This window comes from Bombina bombina, chromosome 8 (assembly GCF_027579735.1).
Source record: "Bombina bombina isolate aBomBom1 chromosome 8, aBomBom1.pri, whole genome shotgun sequence".
NCBI classification, from domain to species: Eukaryota; Metazoa; Chordata; class Amphibia; order Anura; family Bombinatoridae; genus Bombina; species Bombina bombina.
In genome coordinates this window covers 44,661,518-44,684,362 of record NC_069506.1, presented here as the reverse complement: position 1 = coordinate 44,684,362, position 22,845 = coordinate 44,661,518, and the positions used below count along the sequence as shown (strand labels likewise).

The following is a 22,845-nucleotide window of genomic DNA, read 5'->3' as shown; positions in this document are numbered from 1 at the left end:
GATTGCTTTGGATAAGTTTTGCTCTTGTGCATCATATGTAGAGAAATCCTAGGAAGGCTCAGGAGCGTGCATGCATCTTTAGCAATACATGGCAGCAGTGTTTGCAACAAGGTTTGTAGAAATGTTGAACATTGTTGCAAAATGAGGGCACATGCACACTACAAGCCTACCAAGGTTTACAAATGATGCCAAGAGAAAGAATCACATTTTGAAAAATCAAAAATTGTTGAAAAGCAATTGCATTAACCATTTAATGCCCTTAGGATGTTCCACGCCGTCATAAAAGCACTTGGATTTAACTCCCTTAGGACAGCATGGAACGTCCCAACTTTTGCCGCGTCCTACTCCCTTATGTGCACAAACGGCGACTGATCAGACTGGGGGATGTACCGAGCAACGCAGACAGTCTCCCAGGAGCCAATCAGTGCCATTTTTTGAAGCACATGATCACAGTGAAAATCAGCCACTTCCTTTTTCATTTACCACCCGAACTTGGGCGGATGAGTCGGTCCTGAAGGAGTTAAGATTGTTTGTTTTAAAAACATTTAGACTTAACTGGTAGTTTGTTCTTTAGCAATACAACTGAAATGCATTGTAATTACTGTCCCTTTAAGCACTCTGTTCTATTTATATTGCATTGGCAGAATCCTCTATTGCTTCAGAGCAAGTTATTATTGTGCTTTTATAAGCACAAAGTCCACTAATCCGAACGTAAAAGATTGAGATTGCTCATCCAGGCTGGACTTGTCGCCTTGTATAAAGCCATTCTAAACACTGGGCTACTTTAAAGGGACAGTCTACTAGATTATTTTTTATTGTTTAAAAAGATAAACACCTTTACTACCCATTCCCCAGCTTTGTACAACCAACATTGTTATGAAGGGATAGAAAGGTAAAAAATGAACGGAAGAATACATTTAAAATGGTCTGTATCCCTATTATTAAAGAAGGATCTTAAGCTTATTAAATGTTATATTCCACAATTTATTTGGTGCAATCGCAAGTCCAGAATAGCTTTAACAAGATTAACTGCCAGTAAAAGTCAAGCCGGGCTAGTTCTACCTGATCTTGGTAAATATAATCTTGCTGCCGTTGTTAAATAGGTGTTCGATTGGTTTAAAGAACTAAATTTCACCATTCTAGAGAAAATCTGATTACTCCATATTACTTGAAAGCGATTCCACACATCTCTTTGAAAGCGCTCCCCAAAAATATAAAAACCAGAACATACTATTTAAAGATTCTGTGATTGCTTGGCATAGATTATGTGATTTATTGAATATTAATTTTGCAGCCTCTCCATATTTGACAAAAGGAAGCAACCCTGAGTTCAGGGCAGGCTTTGACTCTCAGAGATTTAATAGTTGAGAATCTATGGGTGTAATTTATTTCTCACAGCTAATGGACTTTAAAGGCAGTGACACACTGCAAGCGATGCGGTTCGAGGCGAAGCAGCTGCTTTGCACCGCGTCGCATCGCTTCTGAAGTTCAAATATTTCATCTCTGAGCATTCAGATACGTGACCTGACGCAGCAGAGTGCTCAGAGATGAAAAGGCAGGACACGCTGAGCGCTCAGTCGCATCTACACGCTCCGCTTGCAGTGTGTTACAGCCTTAACTCATATTCCAGCGCTGCGGAATCTGTTGGCGCTCTACAAATACCTGATAATAACAATAATATTCTATGAAAACCTTTGAGATGTGTAAAACAGAATTTAATATTCCTAAAAATGTATTCTTCTCATCTACAAATTAGACATCTGGGAGATCACTTAGTTAAAATGAAGAGTTGTGACTGGGCAGGGGAAAAATATAGCTTAAATTGTTAATATATTAAGACAAGGGAATTTCTCAATTACAAATTAGTATAAACTTCTACTGAGGCCTCAAGAAGATAGAAATCTGAGATTCCCTTCCTTTATATGGAACCATCTTAAAGGAAAATCGATGTTAGTCAAAAAACTTTGATAAAATCAATTAATAGAATTTTTCAAGCTACAATCTCAGAATATTTCAGAGAACAACAACTCAGTATTCTTTTCCAAGTATACTGTACGCCCCTCTATATCTCCAGTTTTGCTAGTGATCTGAATCAGATATCCTGTCCCAAATGCAGGCCTATAAAAGCTGATATCTTACACTGCTTTTGGCTATGTCCTATGGTCAAGAGCTTTTGGGGGACAATACATTTTTGGCTTAGCAAGATAAGGAATGTGTATACCAACTTAACTATGACTCATATCTTTTTTTTTTTTTTACGTCATATGAGGAGTTTTAGAAAGACTCATACTTTCTAAATGTAGCCATTTTACTGGGCAGGAAAATCATCTTGAAAGACTTGCGTTTAAAGAAACATCTACAATTTACAGCGTTCAAAAAAATGAGTAGAGAACTGCTTGCTCACTGAAGCAGTGGGCCTCCAGAGGCCAAAATTTAAAAAAATTCTTTATTAAGTGGACACCACTCTTAAAAACCTTTAATACACGCTTAGAGAAACTCCAATGGCAGCCAACCTTAGAGGAGAATGGTTATGTTAAGACTCCGGGCAGGAATTTTATTAGGAGAATGTGGAGGGGGAAGGAAGGGATGAAGAAGAAGTAGAAGGAGGGGGGAAAAAAGGGGGGGGGGGGGAGTATATTGACTTTACCTCCGCCTTATGTTCTGTTTTGCGCATGGTAATTTACACTTTCTTCTTTATTTTTTCTTGGTTTGCTACTTTATATTTATGGGAAAATTAAATGAAATTGTTTTCAGAAATTGCCAATGAGGAAAGAGGCAACGGTTGACCAATTTTGCGATATAGAAACTTGGTCTCTTTCTGGGGCAAAAAAAAAGAAAGTTAATAAATGAAATGTGAATAGGTGCATTTCCATTTGAAAAATCTGCATTTTTGCAATACACTTCCATTAGCAAAAATGCTTCTAGTTAAAGTTATTACTGCTTTTCAGCAGGATACGCACATATGCTGCGAGTGCCTGTGCACCAGTATTCAAACACTATGCATGCTCAGAGGGGTGGTTGTGGTGTGGTTTTTGAATACTGGTGCACAGGATATGTGCATATGCCACACAAAAAAACAGTAATCGCTATAACAAGAAGCATTTTTGCCAATTAAAGCATACTGCAAAAATTGTTTTTATTTTAAATTGAAATGCACATTTAATTTTTTAATTTTCTATCCCTTTAATATAGTTTAACCTTTAAAGTTTAAACCTCTAAATTTCTGACTGTTTCCAGGCCTCTGCAGGCCACCTCTTATCTCAGAACATTTAATTAGCTTTTCACAGCCAGAAAGTGGTAGTTCATGTATGCCATATAGAAAACATTGTGCCTTACTCCCGTGGAGTCATTTATGAAGCAGCACTAATTGGCCAAAATGCAAGTTTGCAAAAAGCACTGAGATAAGGGGCAGTCTGCAGAGACTTAGATACAAGGTAATCACAGAGGTAAAAGGTGTATTCATATAAGTGTTGGTTATGCAAAATTTTGGAATGGGTAATAAAAGGGATTATCTATCTTTTTAAATAATACAAAGTTTCAGGTAGACTGTCCCATTAAAATTTGATTTTGTTCTAAACAATGTTGTCTTTTATATCTCTGTGTTTATTTATACCACTATATGTATACAGTGTAAATATATTATAATTCTGTGGAAGAATAATTGCAGATATAACATGTAATCAGGATATAATATGTATTTATTTGCAAACAATGGATATTTTAGGAGCTGGGACAGTTTTCTCTCTGCACCTGTGTAACCCTTCCTGATTATTAAAAACCAAATACAGGGTGCGCTAATGAAAGCTGCTAATATAGAGGATAGAATAAAACTAACAAATGCAGAGTTAGTATTAAAAAACGAATGATGTTTATACCATAAAATATATTTTATATATATAAATGAACCCTAATACATGTAAACTAACATTTGAAATACATAATATGTAAAATATAAAAAGAAAAAATAAAACCACCGGTGGAAAAAATATCAGGGGAACGAAATGAGAGTCCGTGGTAGGCTTTAAAAATGTATCCAAATCAAAGTTCATTGGTTAAAAATGCAAATGAAAAAATGTATAAAAATCAATTGAGAGCATGGAAAGCAGCTGAGTCAGTCTATGTGGCTGTATCAATGTAACTTTGCATCAATGTAACATTCGAAATAAAAGTTCCGTGGGTGGCTGAAAGGACAATCTGCATCAAAATGGAAAAGTCAGTGCCATAAATTATTCGTCTTACAAGTTAGACTCACCCAGAATACGAAGCTATTTTCTGTTCTGCTTCTCCGTGTACAAGTGTAGTAAATCCGATGTGAACACGTTAGACCCTTGATAGATAGGAAATTACCTTTCAGGTGAACAGTATCGCTCCAGCGTGTACTGTGGTTTGCCGGATTGTGCAGCGTGTGCGGGGTCACGTGATGATTTGTTCCAATCAGATGCACGGATTACCGGGTGGTCTGTAGATCAGCGTGTAAGAGATATCTGCAGATTCTAAGAGTCACAGTTAGCCAGGCTTGGTGTTGTGAGATGGGAAACAATGTTACATTGCAGTTGGGATTGTTTTTGTAGAGTTCAGAATGGAAAACAACAGAGCGCTCTGTATGTTAAGTTAGACTTGGTAGTAAAAACAATCACAGTGTTCTCCAAAAAAGGAGAGCAGCGAGCAGTCTGAATTCATCTTGAAAAAGGCTACACCAGCTGAAACGCGTTGATCCGCAACACTGTGATTGTTTTTACTACCAAGTCTAACTTAACATACAGAGCGCTCTGTTGTTTTCCATTCTGAACTCTACAAAAACAATCCCAACTGCAATGTAACATTGTTTCCCATCTCACAACACCAAGCCTGGCTAACTGTGACTCTTAGAATCTGCAGATATCTCTTACACGCTGATCTACAGACCACCCGGTAATCCGTGCATCTGATTGGAACAAATCATCACGTGACCCCGCACACGCTGCACAATCCGGCAAACCACAGTACACGCTGGAGCGATACTGTTCACCTGAAAGGTAATTTCCTATCTATCAAGGGTCTAACGTGTTCACATCGGATTTACTACACTTGTACACGGAGAAGCAGAACAGAAAATAGCTTCGTATTCTGGGTGAGTCTAACTTGTAAGACGAATAATTTATGGCACTGACTTTTCCATTTTGATGCAGATTGTCCTTTCAGCCACCCACGGAACTTTTATTTCGAATGTTACATTGATGCAAAGTTACATTGATACAGCCACATAGACTGACTCAGCTGCTTTCCATGCTCTCAATTGATTTTTATACATTTTTTCATTTGCATTTTTAACCAATGAACTTTGATTTGGATACATTTTTAAAGCCTACCACGGACTCTCATTTCGTTCCCCTGATATTTTTTCCACCGGTGGTTTTATTTTTTATTTTTATATTTTACATATTATGTATTTCAAATGTTAGTTTACATGTATTAGGGTTCATTTATATATATAAAATATATTTTATGGTATAAACATCATTCGTTTTTTAATACTAACTCTGCATTTGTTAGTTTTATTCTATCCTCTATATTAGCAGCTTTCATTAGCGCACCCTGTATTTGGTTTTTAATAGTTATTGTTCAGAGGTATTTTGGAACTAACCTCTTTTTTTCAGGGTAGCCATTTTTGTGCTAATCCACAGACCTCCTTTTTTTCCTCATTAACCCTTCCTGATTGCAGTGTAGTTTTAAACACCACCCCTTCACAGGTGTTTTAAAATGGGCTGGCATATAAGATGACATTTCTTAATGAAAATGAAGTTCAAGAGAAGGAAGAAAAACACTGAAAATATCATGACAGTAAAGAGGTGATTTTAATTTCTTATGTATCGGATTCATGACAGTTTAATGTTAGGTGGACTATCCTTTGAGCTATCAGTTTAAGATTATATTGAATCAAACATCATTGCGATTTTTAAAATCATTGTCAAAAATATGACACAGTGTGTCCTAATGTCATCAATGTTTAACTTTAATACTGTACTAATTTCACATATACATACATTGTGTATTATACTTTTAAAGTAACAAATGGCACTTACAAGTTCTGATGAGTGATCAATGATACAAGTATTGAGAAATTTGATTTGTTAGTGAAAATGTATATTTAAAATTAGATTGGCTGATGTCATAAATCATTTGATTATGCATTTCCCAATCAAAAGTGATGGAAAATTTCACTAGTTTGTGGGTTGTTTAGGAGTTTGAGTATCGCGTCCAATTTGGTGCAAACTATTGCGTAAAATTTAGTGCGAAATGCAGTGGGACTTGTATTACATGCGTTAAATATGGTAAAATTAGATTGACCAAAAAAAGGAAGTTAGCTATAGTATGTAATGTATTTATTTCATTTTTATCCCTATATCTACTAGTCCTGCTGTGAGACAGACATCACCTGTCATTAAAACTACTTTTGAAATTAATCTGTCCCTTGAAATTACATGTGATTATAATATTATTTAACATATTACTTTCTTTCTAATTTAAATAAAAATGTAATAAGCTTCCTTCTCTTGTAGCATCTAACATAACTTTTCTGGATTTTCAGACTTCCATTGATTTCTATGGCATTCGTGGCCTCAAGGGTGGCGGTTTGAACGATAGGTACGCCGCGGCGGAAAAGACGCAAGCGTACCTGTTGAATGTTTGATAAATTGGCAAGAGGGTCAAATAGAGTCGAATGTGAATTTGAAACTTCTGGAATGACGCAAGCATCGATCTGCATCGGATTAAGATTGCAGGAGCATATATTACTTAACACATTTCAACATTTGATGATGTTGATGCTTTGTTAATTACGGTGGATTAAATTTGCGTCTAATATGACGCGAGATTCAAGCAGATTCCATCGTATTATCAGTTGAAGCTTTGATAAATCGGCCCCTATGAGTCTGAAAAGCTGCTTTTCCATCCCTTATTAAAGAAATTGAAAAGCCTGTCTCTGATTAGTTAGTTTATAAAATATCAATATCTATCTATATCTATAAATATAATTTATATTATTGTTTATACTTACTTTACTAACCACCCGGCATATATAATATAATATAATATAATATATACATACATACACATACATATACACACATACATATTTATTTTTCAGTCTCTTTTTGAAGATACGAACAGAAAATACTGGAAATATTTACACAAAATATATTAAAAAAAAAAAAAAACACAAACAATTTTCAGAACAAAATGGCTTCTTCAGGTAAAAGTCAATATTTAGTGTGACCTCCCTTGGCCCTAAGCACATCTTGAACTATTTTGGGGAGACTGTCATGAAGTAATCTGCTGGTATTTTATACCAGGCTTCTTTCAGCACTTCTTCTTTCAGTTCTTCTTTAGGATTTAGGTTTTCTTTTATTTCATTTCTTTCTCTGTCCCGTTGATCCCATACTACCTCAATAATATTCAGGTCTGGACTCTGTGGAGACCAGTCCATGACTGTCAGTGTTTTATCAACTCTCCAAATATGATTACACTGCATTACCAGTGCGCTTGAGATCGCCAACATGCTGAAAAATAAAACCATTGCCCAATCAGACGCTTTCCAGAAGTAATGGCATGATGAATTAAAAACTGTTTGTACTTTTCAGCATTCATGATCCCATCAATTCTGACAATATCCCCAACACCACTGGCAGAAATGCAGCCCCAAACCAGGACAGACCCTCCACCATGTTTCACTGAAGGCCGCAAGTACTCATTCTTCCATCTCTCTCCAACTCTTCTTCTGACATATTGTCAACGATTGGAACAAAAATTTTAAACTTGGATTTGTCACTCCATAATACTCTTTTCCACTGATCTTCATTCCAATCTATGTGAGCTTTAACATATCTTAGCCTTTTCACCCCGTTTCCCCTTCTGAAAAAGTGGTTTCTTGGCTCCTACCCTTCCACAAAACCATTCCTGATCAAGCTTCTTCAGACTGTAGAAGGGTCTACTTGGCATCCCGATGAAGCTGCCAGATGCTGAGCCAGGCCCTTGCTGGACTTCTATTTATAAGCAAGCTTCCAATGAATTAAACTCATGCCACATGTGTATGTAATGCTCAAGCATGTCTTGCACAAACCTGGTGTAAAAGACTTTTCACAGCAGTCATTTTTACATGAAATAGTACGACAAATACAGGTGTTAGCAATGACATTAATTAGGGTTCCATTCCATTTACGGTTAACGAGAGCCAGGGTACTGCTATTGTAAGGGGAGGTCACATTAAATACTTGCCACTTTAGCCTATAGAAGCATTTTTTTCTGATTTTTTAATACTGCATACAAATATCCTGTATTTTCTGGTTGTATTCTAATAAAGAGACTGAGAAAATGATATATGGTCATTATACCATTGCTAAAACAAAAAATCTAAATGGTGGCCTAAGACTTTTGAAAAGTACTGGGGATTTGCACTCTCCCATCCAAAACAGCTTGCCAGGGTGACAGGAACGTTGAGTATATATGCAATGATGAAGATCTGTACTCTCTGGACTTTTAAAGTGAAAACTCTCCCCTTCATGGTCTGGGATAGATAGATAGCTCATTAAAACACAATGAGTAAGGAATATACAAGCACCTACCTTCCCTGTGTGATCGAATGACCTCACTTTGGCTACTTTATGCTGAACAGTAGAATAATAAGCCAACTTTGTCAGAGAACCACCTGAAGAGGGAAAAGTGACAAAGAAAAAAAAAAATCACATAATGAGGCAGCGTCACATTATTGATCACATAAGGTCTTTTACACAACTGAAACAACAGAACAATGTGGTATTTGAGACTCTATTCTGTTCAAGGACAATGGGGTCTGCCCCAATCAATTAGAAGAACGACAGTCATTGCTTTGTACAGTTTTCACATTCATTGCAAATCCATAAGAAAACCTGTGTCTTTTAAAGGGGCAATAAATGCCTTGTTATTAAAAGCCTGTTCTGCATTGTTGCAATAAATTAACACGGATGATTTAAAAAATAAAATTGAAATACAAGAAGACCTGGTTTGCTACAAATGTTTTCAATAGCTAAACTCCACCTACCACGTGACTTTTTTGCAGAAGACAATCTGGACTTGACTAATAACGCTAGCCAAGGTCATTATGTTTGCAGAGATTATCAGATAAGGGGCTGGAAAACAAAGGCTATTAGGCCAAGCCAACTAAGGACAGAGCATTCAGGGTTAGGTTTGTGAAGTCTTTAGTCGTCAGAATAGGACACTGGTTTTCACACCTGACCTTAGACCTCCCTAACAGGCCACATTTTGAGGATATCTGAACTGGAGCGCAGGTGAAATAATCAGCTGATTAGTAAACGGTTATTGTACCTGCTCTTATACAAGGTAATCCTGAAAACCTGACCTGTTGGGGAGGCCTGAGGACAGGTGTGAAAACCAGTGCCCTAGAAGAACTCTTAAAGGGGCAGTATAAACCAATCATTTAACTGCATGTAATAGACACTACTATAAAGAAGAATATGCACAGATACGGATATAAAAATCCAGTATAAAACCTTTAAAAAAAAAAAATCAAAAACAAAAAAAACACATACTTAGAAGCTCCCACTGTTAATGAGATAAGCCAGGGACACCCACTGAAATGGGCTGCTAGCAGAACCTCCCCCTCCCCAGCATATGAAAAGACCCATTATACAAACAGAAGCAGTCTGAAGTCTGTATACATCTAAAACTTTGGGGCTTGGTTAGGAGTCTGAAAATCAGCACAATGTTATTTAAAAATAAGCAAAAAACTATACATTTTTACAAAAACACACCCAGGTGGGCTATATAAACGGATCATCTACAAAACATAAAAAAAAAAAAAAAAAAACTCTCCAATTTACTTCCAGTAACAAAATGTACACAGTATTTTTTGATTTACACTTTGAGTCCCACTGAGCATGTGCAAGATTTGTTATTGGCTGATGGCTGTCACATGCTACAAAGGCATGAAAATAGATATAACTTTGAAACCTGTAAGAAAAAAAAAAAATCTACTACTCATTTGAAATTCAGGGTAAGTGCTATTTCATTGTCTTTTTATCATGCATATCTACTGTATTTACTGGCCCTTTAAAGAGACAGTCTATACTTTAGTCATCTTAAAGTCTTACTTTAGATTATGCAGCAAATATCCTCCTGCACCCTTTCTATATCATGCAGCAGTAACAGCAAAAAAGTAATTTTAAAATAACTATTGTTTCTGGTCACTTTAAAATAGCTACCAAGCTCCGCCCACTGATGACATCACAATCTGGGCTGCATTTATGCACTCTGCTGAATAACATTTACAGTCTGTTAAATCCAGTTAATGAGTCTTTTGTAACTAGTGAAGCCTGTAATGCAGCCCAGATCGTGATGTCATCAGTGGGTGGAGCAAGGCAGCCATTTCAAAGTGACTAGAAACAATAGTCATTTTAAAATAACTTTATAACTGTTCCTGCTGCATGATATAGAAAGGGTACAGGAGGATATTTGCATCTTAATCTAAATTAAGATTTTAAGATGACTATGGTGTAGACTGTCCCTTTAATAGAAATCATTGCAATATGCCTCATTCATCAATTTAAAGGATTTTAACTTTTATTTCTTAACTTCATTTGTGCAGTGTCCATTACTTCCCGTCACATCCCCACAAGGGGGCTGGGGTTTCTAAAGGAAAGCATATATAGCTTGTGTCAAAAATCTTCTAGAGTAACATGAGCTGGTTTACTATTCAGTAAACGCTAGAGAAACAGGAAGTCAGTTTCTTCACATGCTAAGATAGATAGATAGATAGATAGATAGATAGATAGATAGATAGATAGATAGATAGATAGATAGATAGATAGATAGATAGATAGATAGATAGATAGATAGATAGATAGATAGATAGATAGATAGATAGATAGATAGATAGATAGATAGAGTTTAACAAACAATGGAGAGTGTTACCAAAGGTATTACAAATCAAAACAAGGAGCAACATAAAGTGAATGTTATAATATATTAAACTATTAGAATAGCAGCCGTTAAAAAAAAAAAATATGACTAAATAAAACAAAAAAACACACAAAGAAAAGAGAGCTATAAAATAAAATATTTCTTTCCAAATTAAAATGACCATCAGTGAAATAGTCTATAAAAGACACAAGGAATGTAAATATATCTGTCAGTGAGATCAAACAATGTGGGGCTCACTTATCACTATATATTATTATTATTGCAGGATCTCTTGTTTGAGCAATTCATAAATGATTTAAAAATGTCAAGGTATTGATACAAGCAATAGGTGCATATAAAATATGTTGATACAAAAAGTCAAATGCAAGACATTAAATGCTGGCGATTATATATAAAAGTGCTGGGGTAACACTAATTACGGACAGCATTAGTAATGTACAATATTGATACAGGAAATGAAACATACAAAATGCTAGCAGCGTATCAAATAGTAAGCATTAAGACAGTGCTAAAAGAAGAATGCACTAGTTACTAGCAGCATAAGTTATATACATACTGATGCAGAAACTAAAACATATGAATTGCTAACAGCGTATCTGATCATTAAAAAAAAAAAAAAAAAGAAGAAAAGAAAGGATAGAGGATGCTAAATAAATGCTTAAAGGGACAGTCAACACCAGAATTTTTGTTGTTTTAAAAAATAGATAATCCCTTAATTACCAATTCTCCAGTTTTGCATAACCAACACAGTTATAATTAATTATACACGTTTTACCTCTGTAATTACCTTGTATCTAAGCCTCAGCAGACTGCCCCTTATTTCAGTTCTTTTGACAGACTTGCAGTTTAGCAAATCAGAGCTGTCTCTATGGTAAATTCACGTGCATGAGCTCAATGTTATCTATACGAAACACGTGAACTTATGCCCTCTAGTGGTGAAAAACTATCAAAATGCATTTAGATTAGAGGCAGCCTTCAAGCTCTAAGAAATTAGCATATGAACCTCCTAGGTTTAGCTTTCAACTAAGAATACCAAGAGAACAAAGCAAAATTGGTGATAAAAGTAAATTGGAAAGTTGTTTAAAATGACATGCCCTATTTGAAACATGAAAGTTTTTTTTGGACTTGACTGTCCCTTTAAATTTTTTTAAAAAAGCTAAAAAGCCGTGAATAGTAACACATGCCTGGCCAGACCACAGTTCCACAACGCGTTTCAGGGACATGCCCCTTCATCAGGTGAGCTCACCTGCAATTCATACGTTTTACTTTCTGCATCAGTATGTATATAACTTATGCTGCTAGTAACTAGTGCATTCTTCTTTAAGCACTGTCTTAATGCTTACTATTTTATACGCTGCTAGCATTCTGTATGTTTCATTTCCTGTATCAATATGCACATTACTCATGATGTCAGTGTTTCCCTAGCACTAAAATATATATATATATATATATATATATATATATATATATATATATATATATATATATATATATATATATATATACACACACACACACACAGCATTTAATATGTCTTGGCTTATTGTATCAACATATTTTATATACACCTATTGCTTGTATGAATACCTTGACATTTTTTAATCATTTATGAATCTGCTTTCACTATTAATAAATGTTTTCTGTCCCTTTTAAATACAACCTCTATTTCTCTTGTAAAAACTGTAGCTAAGGGTTTGTAGTATCATTTAATCAACAGTGTTTATATGTAGTAAGCTAACCTTTCTCCTGGGAACTAGCAGAGCACCTGTGTTTTTTATCACTAGATTGCAGTTTAATGTCTCTAAAAAGGTTTCAGCTTGTTATGTTTGTATTTTGCTGACGTGTGATATTTTAAGTATAAAATTGAGCCTTTATTCTTTTATCGTACAAAACTTGGTCCCGTATTCCAATCCATCAGATTTCCTGTGTTTGATGTGGCTTTACACAGGGTTTTCAGATTGAAAGAGCAGGGTTTATTTAGACATTCTACAACCATGGTCTTAAGAAGAAAAACATATTGCGCTATTTTTGATCAGCATATCTAAGATGTGTGAACAATGTTTTCTGCACATACACCCCTCCTCCACCAAATCTGCAATGATTGAGCAATACCATGAACTGCAGAGTTTCTGACTGTTCACAATGTTTGAATGTGAATGCCATATCTAGATATGCTGAGCACTCCTGTGCGCAGGGAACCCTATCCTGAACAGCAAGCGTTTTTGTTATTCCAAGTGCAAAGCAAAAATGCTCGTATCCATAATGTTATTTCATTTGCAATTTAATTTTTTATACATTCCTTTAAATCCCTTAGTCCTGCATTGTGTAGATTGTGTCTCACTTCATCAATGCCACTAACTAACTGCATTTATGTGTGTGCTTCACACAGCATCTTGCCTCTATAAAACAAAAGCAATTCTGAAGTCATTGTCAGCTGCAGCAGTTTTATTCATATTGGATGTACCATGCATTGCATGACCAGCAAGTGACGTGACCAATAGTAGTGCTTACATCTTGCAGCAGTTTTATTCATATTGGATGTACCATGCATTGCATGACCAGCAAGTGACGTGACCAATAGTAGTGCTTACATCTTGCAGCAGTTTTATTCATATTGGATGTACCATGCATTGCATGACCAGCATGTGACGTGACCAATAGTAGTGCTTACATCTTGCAGCAGTTTTATTCATATTGGATGTACCATGCATTGCATGACCAGCAAGTGACGTGACCAATAGTAGTGCTTACATCTTGCAGCAGTTTTATTCATATTGGATGTACCATGCATTGCATGACCAGCAAGTGACGTGACCAATAGTAGTGCTTACATCTTGCAGCAGTTTTATTCATATTGGATGTACCATGCATTGCATGACCAGCATGTGACGTGACCAATAGTAGTGCTTACATCTTGCAGCAGTTTTATTCATATTGGATGTACCATGCATTGCATGACCAGCATGTGACGTGACCAATAGTAGTGCTTACATCTTGCAGCAGTTTTATTCATATTGGATGTACCATGCATTGCATGACCAGCATGTGACGTGACCAATAGTAGTGCTTACATCTTGCAGCAGTTTTATTCATATTGGATGTACCAAGCATTGCATGACCAGCATGTGACGTGACCAATAGTAGTGCTTACATCTTGCAGCAGTGGCAAATATATGAGTGTCAATTGTCAGTCTTTGCCCAGCATATGAGCCTGTGCTCCCTTCTGTTAGCATAAATATTGTTGTAAAAATAGTTATGTATAGAGTTGTATTTGAAAAATATTTGACATTATTTCACACCTCCCTATATTTATGGAGACTTTTCTGTATAGGGAGGGTGGTGTCTAAGTAAAGAATCAATCCAAATGAAAAAATGTTTTAAGCTCTGTATTAGAAAGAAAAAAAAAAACAGAAGTCGATCTTTATTAAAGCGATAGTAAATCTGAGCTAAAAAAAAAAAGGGGGGGGGGATTCTAAACTCACCCTTGCTCCGCCCACCCACAGCACTCTTTACAATGAGGTGAAGCATCCACCTCTAAACCAATAGCCATGCTAGCATACAGAATACTGTCAGACGACTAGCACGGCTATTGGTTTAGAGGTGGAAAGTCAACTCATTGAGAAAAGAGCGCTGTGCCATGGACGGCCGGAGCCGTTGGCTTTAGCAAGGAGCTGTGGAACAGAAAGGTTGAGTTTAGCACTTTTTTTTTTTTTTTTTTTTTTTTTAGAAACTCATCACTGAAAATCCACTTTATTTTAAGTGATGGTAAATACTAGAGTTTTTTTTGTTTTTTTTTTGTTTTTTTAAACGCTCTGATTTACCATCACTTTAAGTCATGAAACCGTTAAAATATGTGCAAACAGAGATGGTTACAAGCCCCAATACGCATTCTGTTAGCAATGGAGACTGGGGGGAGGACTTAAATCTTCCTAGTAGTGGAGTTGCATGGAGATTGGGTTTGGAATAAGAGATAGTGGCTGGATAGGGAACGGGCTGATCAGGGTTCATGGCTATGTTGTCCTTGCCAACCTTGGGCATTTATAAGATCCTGGGGATATGTGGGAGGGGCAACAGGAAGAGCTCCCAAACTGACAATTCCACAAAATGCAGGATGGTTAGAAAACTTTCCAAACTATGACAAGGTTAGTTGGCAAATGGAAAAGAAAAAGTTTAACCCTGACTGAGACAACTACAATATGTAGCACAGGCTGGATGATTTGCCTACATATCCTGAGCTCTAATTGGATCCCACTGCTATTCACTCTAATCTGCAATTTAGCAGGAACAGTTCTTCCTAAATTAGCAGGAAAATTAAAGGGACAGTTTACTGGAAATTTTTTATTGTTTAAAAAGATAGATAATCCCTTTATTATCCATTCCCCAGCTTTACACAAGCAACACAGTTATATTAAATATACTTTTTACATCTGTGATTACCTTTTATCTAAGCCTCTGCAGACTGCTACTTGTCTCAGTGATATTTACAAACTTGCCTTTTAGCCAATCAGTGCTAACTCATGCGTAACTCCACAGGAGTGAGCACAGTGTTACCTATATGGCACACATGAACCAGTACTGCCTTGTTGATAAAAGCTAATAAAATACACTGAAACAGGCAGATATTTAGATGTTATAAAGTATATTAAAAAGGGACAGTATACTGCAGAATTTGAATTGTTAAAAAAAGATAGATAATCCTTTTATTACCCATTTCCCAGTTTTGCATAATTACCACTGATATTTTAAATATACTTGTTACCTCTGTGATTATCTTGTATCTAAGCCTCTGCAGACTGCACATTATTTCAGTTCTTTTGACAGACTTGCATTTAAGCCAATCAGTGCTGACTCATAAATAACTCCACGGGAGTGAGTACAATGTTATCTATATGGCACACATTAACAAGCGCTGTCTGGCTGTGAAAAACTGTCAAAATGCACTGAGATAGGGAGGTCTTCAAGAGCATAGAAATCAGCATATGAACCTACCTAAGTTTAGCTTACAACAAAGAATACCAAGACAAACAAAACAAATCTGATGATAAAAGTAAATTGGAAATTTGTTTAAAATTGCATGACCTATCTGAATCCTGAAAGTTTAAAGGGACAGTTAACACCAGAATTTTTGTTGTTTTAAAAGATAGATTATCCCTTTATTACCCATTCCCCAGTTTTGCATAACCAACACAGTTATATTAATATACTTTTTATCTCTGTGATTACATTGTATCTAAGCATCTTCTGACAGCCCCCTGATCACATGACATTTTATTTATTATCTATTGACTTTTATTTTAGCCAATTAGTGCAGTGTCTGCCACAATCCACGGGCGTGCTCACAGTGTTATCTATAGGGTTTGCCTGAACTAGCTCTCCCCTGCTGTGAAAAGCAAATACAAAAGCATGTGATTAGAGGCGGCCTTCAAGGGCTTAGCAATTATCATATGAGCCTTCCTAGGTCTAGCTTTCAACTAAGAATACCAAAAGAACAAAGCAAAATTGGTGATAAAAGTAAATTGGAAAGTTGTTTAAAATTGCATGCCCTATTTGAAACATGAAAGTTTTTTTTGGACTTGACTGTCCCTTTAATTTTGACTAGACTGTCCCTTTAATATAACAATGTTGGTTGTGCAAAGCTGGGGAATAAGTAGTAAAAGCACTATCTTTTTAAACAATAATAAAAAAAAATAAAAAAAAAAATCAAGTAGACTGTCCCTTTAAAGGACCAGTCAATACAGTAGATTTGCATAATCAACAAATGCATGATAAGAAAACAATGCAATAGCACTTAGTTTGAAGTTCAAATGAGTAGTAGATTTTTGTTAAATAAATTGCAAAGTTATGTCTATTTCCACTCCCACTACATCATGTGACAGTTATCAGCCAATCGCAAATGCATATATGTATATGCTGTGAATTCTTGCACATGCTCAGTAGGATTTGGTGACCCAAAAAGTGCAAATATAAAAAGACTGTGCACATTTTGTTAATGGAAGTAAATTGAAAAGTTGTTTAAAATTGCATGCTCTATCTGAATAATGAAGTTTAATTTTTACTTGAGTGCCCCTTTAAGTATACACCACTGCTTAGTGCTTTTTTATGACACCAATGAAACAGGCTGTATTACACAGACACACACAACACTGCTATCACTTTCACTGGCTGCCTTAGCAATAGCTTCCAGGCAGCTTAGTTTTTAAAGGATTAGTAAAGTCAATATAAAAATAACACCTTTTTTTTCAAATGCAAACGTTTACATTTTATGAATGTGAATTTACTTACAATTTTTTCAAAACGAAGGTCCGATCATGTTTAAAAACGCTATTTTATTTCTATACCTGACGTCACAACTTCCAGCCCCCTACAACGGGCGGCCTTGAAACCTCAAACACACCCATATAATATCTGGCTTGATTTACATATGCCTGCGCATTTACAACCGCTGACATCGCAGATGGAATTGCAAAACACAAAGCGCATGCGTTAAAATTAGGCACAGCAGAGCACATGTGTTTTCTTCCAAGTACCTAGAACTGAAGGGAAGCCAAAAAGCACAGGTTGCCTACCGTGATTGGCTAATACAAATTAGCCTCACGGTGGGTTTGGAAATCTATATATTTTTTGGCCACAATAGCAAGTAGGGTTGCCAGGTGTCCGGTATTAGACCGGACAGTCCGGTATTTTACTTTTCTGTCCGGTAATATTTTTGTAGAAAACCGGACAAAGGGTCAGAATAGCAGACTAGCAGTGTGCAGCGTAATCAGACTGACACACACACTGGACCATCCACAGTTGCAACCGGGCATTGTCTGGGAGGTCTGTCACGGGGGGGGGGCCTGCCGCCCATCACAACTTGCATCAATATCACATGGGACAGTGAGTCTCAAATACCGCACCAACACTGCTGTGTCTCTGCTCCAAAACAAGTGTTTTGCACTGTTAGAGACTTAGGCAGGCACACAGCGGTGGTGCGGTTTCCACAGGCTACGACTGTGATGTGTCCAGTTAGAGCGGGGAAGCAGGCAGCGGCCCTTTTTTTTTTTAGAGAGGCAGCTGAGCTGACTGATGTAGGTCGACCTGGGAGGACGTCACATGTGCCGTGTCACGCGGTGCACTTGCAAGCTCAGCCTCCGAGCAGAATGAAGATAGATCAAGAAGCGGTGCAGAGTCCGGGCTGGAGAAAGAGAGAGAAGGTTGGTAAGTGGCACTACGCTGAGGCGTGCCATGTTTTTAGGCCAACTAGCTCACCTGTGACCAGACCTGCTAATTGCTGCACATTTGTAGGTGGTGATGTACAGTGTTATCTCACTACAGAAAAAAACTTTATTCTGTATGTTTATTATTTTAATTTTTCAACAATAAAAATAAATACTGGGGTTTTCAGTGTCAGGTTGCCTGACTCTGATAGCCCCAGTATTTATTTTTATTGTTGAAAAATTAAAATAATAAACATACAGAATAAAGTTTTTTTCTGTAGTGAGATAACACTGTACATCACCATATTAGGAATAGCTGGAAATCTCCCTCTACTGATGGGTCACTCACTCACCAAACTTCTGAGTGTCTGTGCCTCATCAGGGTATTGTTAGTTTGCATTCATTGTTTACAGTGTAAATGTCCAATATTCACAAAATGTCCTCAGAACATCATCCAGAGTTATATTTTGATTTACACAGTTCTCAAGTGCCAGTAACAATAAGTGTAACCCCTTGGTAACAAAGATGTGTTTGTACAGTTTTGTATTTCATTTGTTAAGCCAGAGATATTGATACAAAATATGCTGTCTTTGTGGTCTGAGACTGAGACTCTGTATAAGTGGGAAATTTAACCTTCAAGTGTAATTTGAAAACTGACAGCTTGAGTTCACCTCACCATGAGGTCTGTGTTTGCAATATCACCCGAAAAAAATAATATATGTGTGTGTGTGTGTGTGTGTGTGTGTGTGTGTGTGTGTGTGTGTGTGTGTGTGTATGTATGTATATATATATATATTTATATTTTTTTTTATTTATTTTTTATTTATATATAATAAAACACATTTAAAATAATGTGTGTGCTTTTTTTGTGCCGCAATCACTACTGTGTTTTAAACCCCGCATCTTTCTCCCCCGTTATCCGTTTGGCTGTCCAGTATTTTTTTGAAGGACAGCTGGCAACCCTAATAGCAAGTGAACAATTGAAAAAGCGCAGCGCAAGGTATTTGGTGAACTTCTTATATCTAGTATTACTGTTTAAAAATGCATAAAACATTTCTGACCTTACAATCCCTTTAAGGTATTAAAACCTGTAGGGAAGGGCCAAGTTTTCTGTTGAACACAGAGGAGCCAGCCAAGTCTGTACACAGTAATATTTTCTGACAAAGCAGCACTGTTTGAGACATAAATAAGAATAATTTGCTGACAGAAATGAACAGCTTGATTGCAAAATCTTAAAAATAACAATATATACATATATAACTGGTGCAAAATACAGTAGGTATTAACCACATAAACACACATACCAGACCTCCCAACCATCTGCATCCTGTGAGATCTGGAACACTTCCTGCCTTCAATTTCTTATAATTATACCAATTTAAAAAGAGACTGCTACAAGCACACCAGTGCCCGTGATCTGTACAGTAACACACATTTCCCAATCCCAGAATCAAGTCCCCTGCCACAACCCTGTCAACAAAACTGTAACTATTTTAATGATGCACACTTAAACATTTTATGGGGAATTAAACCCTCAAAGAGGTACCTGCCGGTTGTCTTTCAGGGGACATGAAACCCTAAATATTTATTTCATGATTCAGATAGAGAATACAATTTTAAACAACATTCCAATTTACTTTTATTATCTAATTTGCTTTATTATTTAGCCATCTTTTGTTGAAGAAATAGCAATGAACATGTGTGAGCCAATCACCTGAGGCATCTATGTGCAGCAACCAATCAGCAGCTACAGAAGAAATCTGAACACGTTCCTAATATTAATATTCTTCTGTCCTATTATCAAAATTACTTGCACAAAAGCAAAACACGTTTATAGATTTATTTTACCTCAATCCCTTATCACTACAGACTGACGGAAAATGAGTGATCACAGAACAACTTTTTGGGCACAACAACATTTATACTTTGTTGCTCCTACAGCACATAGCAACTACCATTATTGTCTGTTCATCTAATGATTTTTCTACAAAAGACTATGGGGATTTTGTAGGTAAATCATTTATCTAAACTTATTGTGATTGACCTGATGGGGTCTATTTATCAAGGTCAACAGAAACTCAAGTTATGAAGCAGTGGTCTGGTTCGCTATAGCGGATCACGTCCGTCCGCACAATGATAAATGGACCCCCTTGTATGTGTTGTCAAATAGACTTGCAATACATACATACATATATATATATATATATATATATATACACACACACACACACACAAAGTCACCAGTAATACAATCTGTAGTCACTAACTAGTAAACTATGTAATATAATTTGCAATCTTTTCTAAATGTTTACATACACTGAATGACTATATAAATTTACAAATAATATCATAGCCCAAATAAAACCCAGTAGTTCCAGTAAGACCTACATATAGGGAGATTAACTTGCAGTTAACCTGCTTCACAAAAAGCCCAAATAGATTAGTCACTGATCCTCCTGAGCAATTCATTTTACAAGGGGAATCCTGTTATACAACAAGGACATTCTGCTCTATGTGAGATTTTATTCCAGGCAAAAAGATTTACAAATAATGTTTCTATACAATTTACATTGATGGTTTATAGGGGTATTGCTTATTTCCATTTTTTTTTTTTTCTCTTTCTTAATGACATAAAACCTCTGTGTTTGGGGACAGAGATAGATAATGATAGAATAACACACTGTATCTACATTATACATAGGCTTACCAGAAGTCCCACTTTTACTGGGATTGTCCCGGTTTGGAGGCGCTGTCCCAGTGTCCCACCCAGTTGTTCATTCTGTCCCAGTAGGGTTGCCACCTCCAGGTTTCAAATCATGTGTCCGGGTTTCAGACCACCTGAAACCCGGACACATTATTCAAAATGACTGGACTGTGAGTCTGTGGCTGTGGCTCTCCAGCATAGTTGGATGCTGGTACTTTGTTACATACAGCCCTGCTTAGCTTAACATTTGTGTCCTTCAAAGCTCACATTTAGTAATACAGACTGAGTGAGCAGCATAGGTTTTTTTTTAATTTTGTAGTGCTACTTGGTTTATTTTTCTAAGAATTTAACACCCCCCTGACCCCTGGTGACATTGCTGGTAATACACCTTTAGGGGAATCATATGGGTAGGACTAGGAAGTACAGACAGGAAGGCCTGGATCTTGCTTTACTTCATGCAGGATAGCATTTTGGCTATAATCTTCCTGCATTATGGTATAGAGTAGCCTCTTAAACAGCTTTAGCAGGTACGTGTTTCTTTTTTACTTTCATTCAATGTTATATTTATGCCTTATCAGTATTTGGCTCTGTTCCTTAATTAGACACATAAAACACATATTACACTGCAGATATTAAATTGTGAAATTGATAATTATGAAAGTGATACTGATGCTTGATGTTTGGCATTATTTAGAATCTGAGATTTAGATTAATGATTTATTTTCCATGACAACGTAATGGTGCCTTTTTCACTAGGGGGTGGTGTTATGGTCTATTTAAACTGTTTGATTCACTTGTTTGACTGAGGAAGGTTAGAGTATCCACAAAACATTACACACATAAAAGCTACTACTTTAAAAGGACCGGTAATTGCCACGCCCCCTTGACCATGCCCCTGACCACACCCCACTGGCACCGCACCAGGTGGTCCCAGTTTCACCTCTAAAAATTATGGTAAGCCTAATTATACAGGAAAATGCTTAGAAAGCATGGCAGTATATTCAAGCATGAGATCACATTGACAGTTTTCACAAACCACCATACTACCACAAATTGTGTAAAATAATGACGGACTAACACAATTGCAATGAAATTGTCCGCACGTTTATCACAACGGTTAACACAAATATTGGCGTAGTACTGCAACAGCAGGTTGTTTACTTTATACTTTTCGTCTGACAGCAGGAATAAAAGGAGCATCGCGGGAGCTGTAGTTTTCTTGAAAGGCTTCTAAAGCTTTTTTATAACGAACAGCCCACAAAATGTAACTACATTTCCCAAAATCCTTTACATCCTTAAAGCCTTCAGGGAAATGTAGTTCTAAAGATTTTACAGTAGCCTAATAACAATAACGCAACTGGAGCTGAAAAAACTACATTACCCAGTATACATATCAAAACTAAGCAGCAGGGAGGCTAAGACCTAACTTGCCACAACTAGCTAGCAGTCTATATCGGTAGGTTGTCACACGTTCCGATACCCGTGTTCCTGCTGTACTTACCTATATCAATAGCAAAACGTTTTGCGTTCTCCAGATTGCGGAAGATTTCATCGGGCGGAAGGGTAATGCTTTTATCCATGCTGGTTCCACTCCTACCTCTGCCTCCACTTGTCGCCATGTTGGATATCCCGCCGAGCTCTGCGCATATATTTGCATATACTCTGCATGATTTATGATAATGAGCCATGTAGTGTTTTATGGTGTTGAACTTGACAGTCTATGAGAATGTATCTCAGTACAGACTAATGCAATTCATGTAAACGCTAATCAATTGCATTTGCCCTTTTTTATTGTTTTATTTTTATTAAAGTGAAGTTCCAGCCAAAATTGGAAACCACATGGATACATTTCAGTTTTGAATAGAAGCATTTTTGTAATATACATTTATTAGCTAAAATACATCTAATAATAGCTATAGCTGTTTTAAAAGTGTATTTAAAGGGACAGTCTAGGCCAAAATAAACTTTCATGATTCAGATAGAGCATGTAGT

The 22,845-nt window shown here is 36.5% G+C and overlaps 1 protein-coding gene across 1 annotated transcript in view; it reads right to left on the bottom strand.

The window, feature by feature from the left end:
- The window catches only part of PANK4 (pantothenate kinase 4 (inactive)), a 178,875-nt gene extending 156,394 nt beyond the window's left edge, over positions 1-22,481 (bottom strand). The window contains exons 1-2 of the mRNA XM_053690347.1: positions 22,355-22,481; positions 8,601-8,683 (exon numbers count right to left, since the gene is read on the bottom strand). Of these exons, the coding sequence (XP_053546322.1) occupies positions 8,601-8,683; positions 22,355-22,472 (201 nt within the window). The 5' untranslated portion in view covers positions 22,473-22,481. The remainder of the gene's footprint in view (positions 1-8,600; positions 8,684-22,354) is intronic.
- Positions 22,482-22,845: the final 364 nt, after the last annotated feature.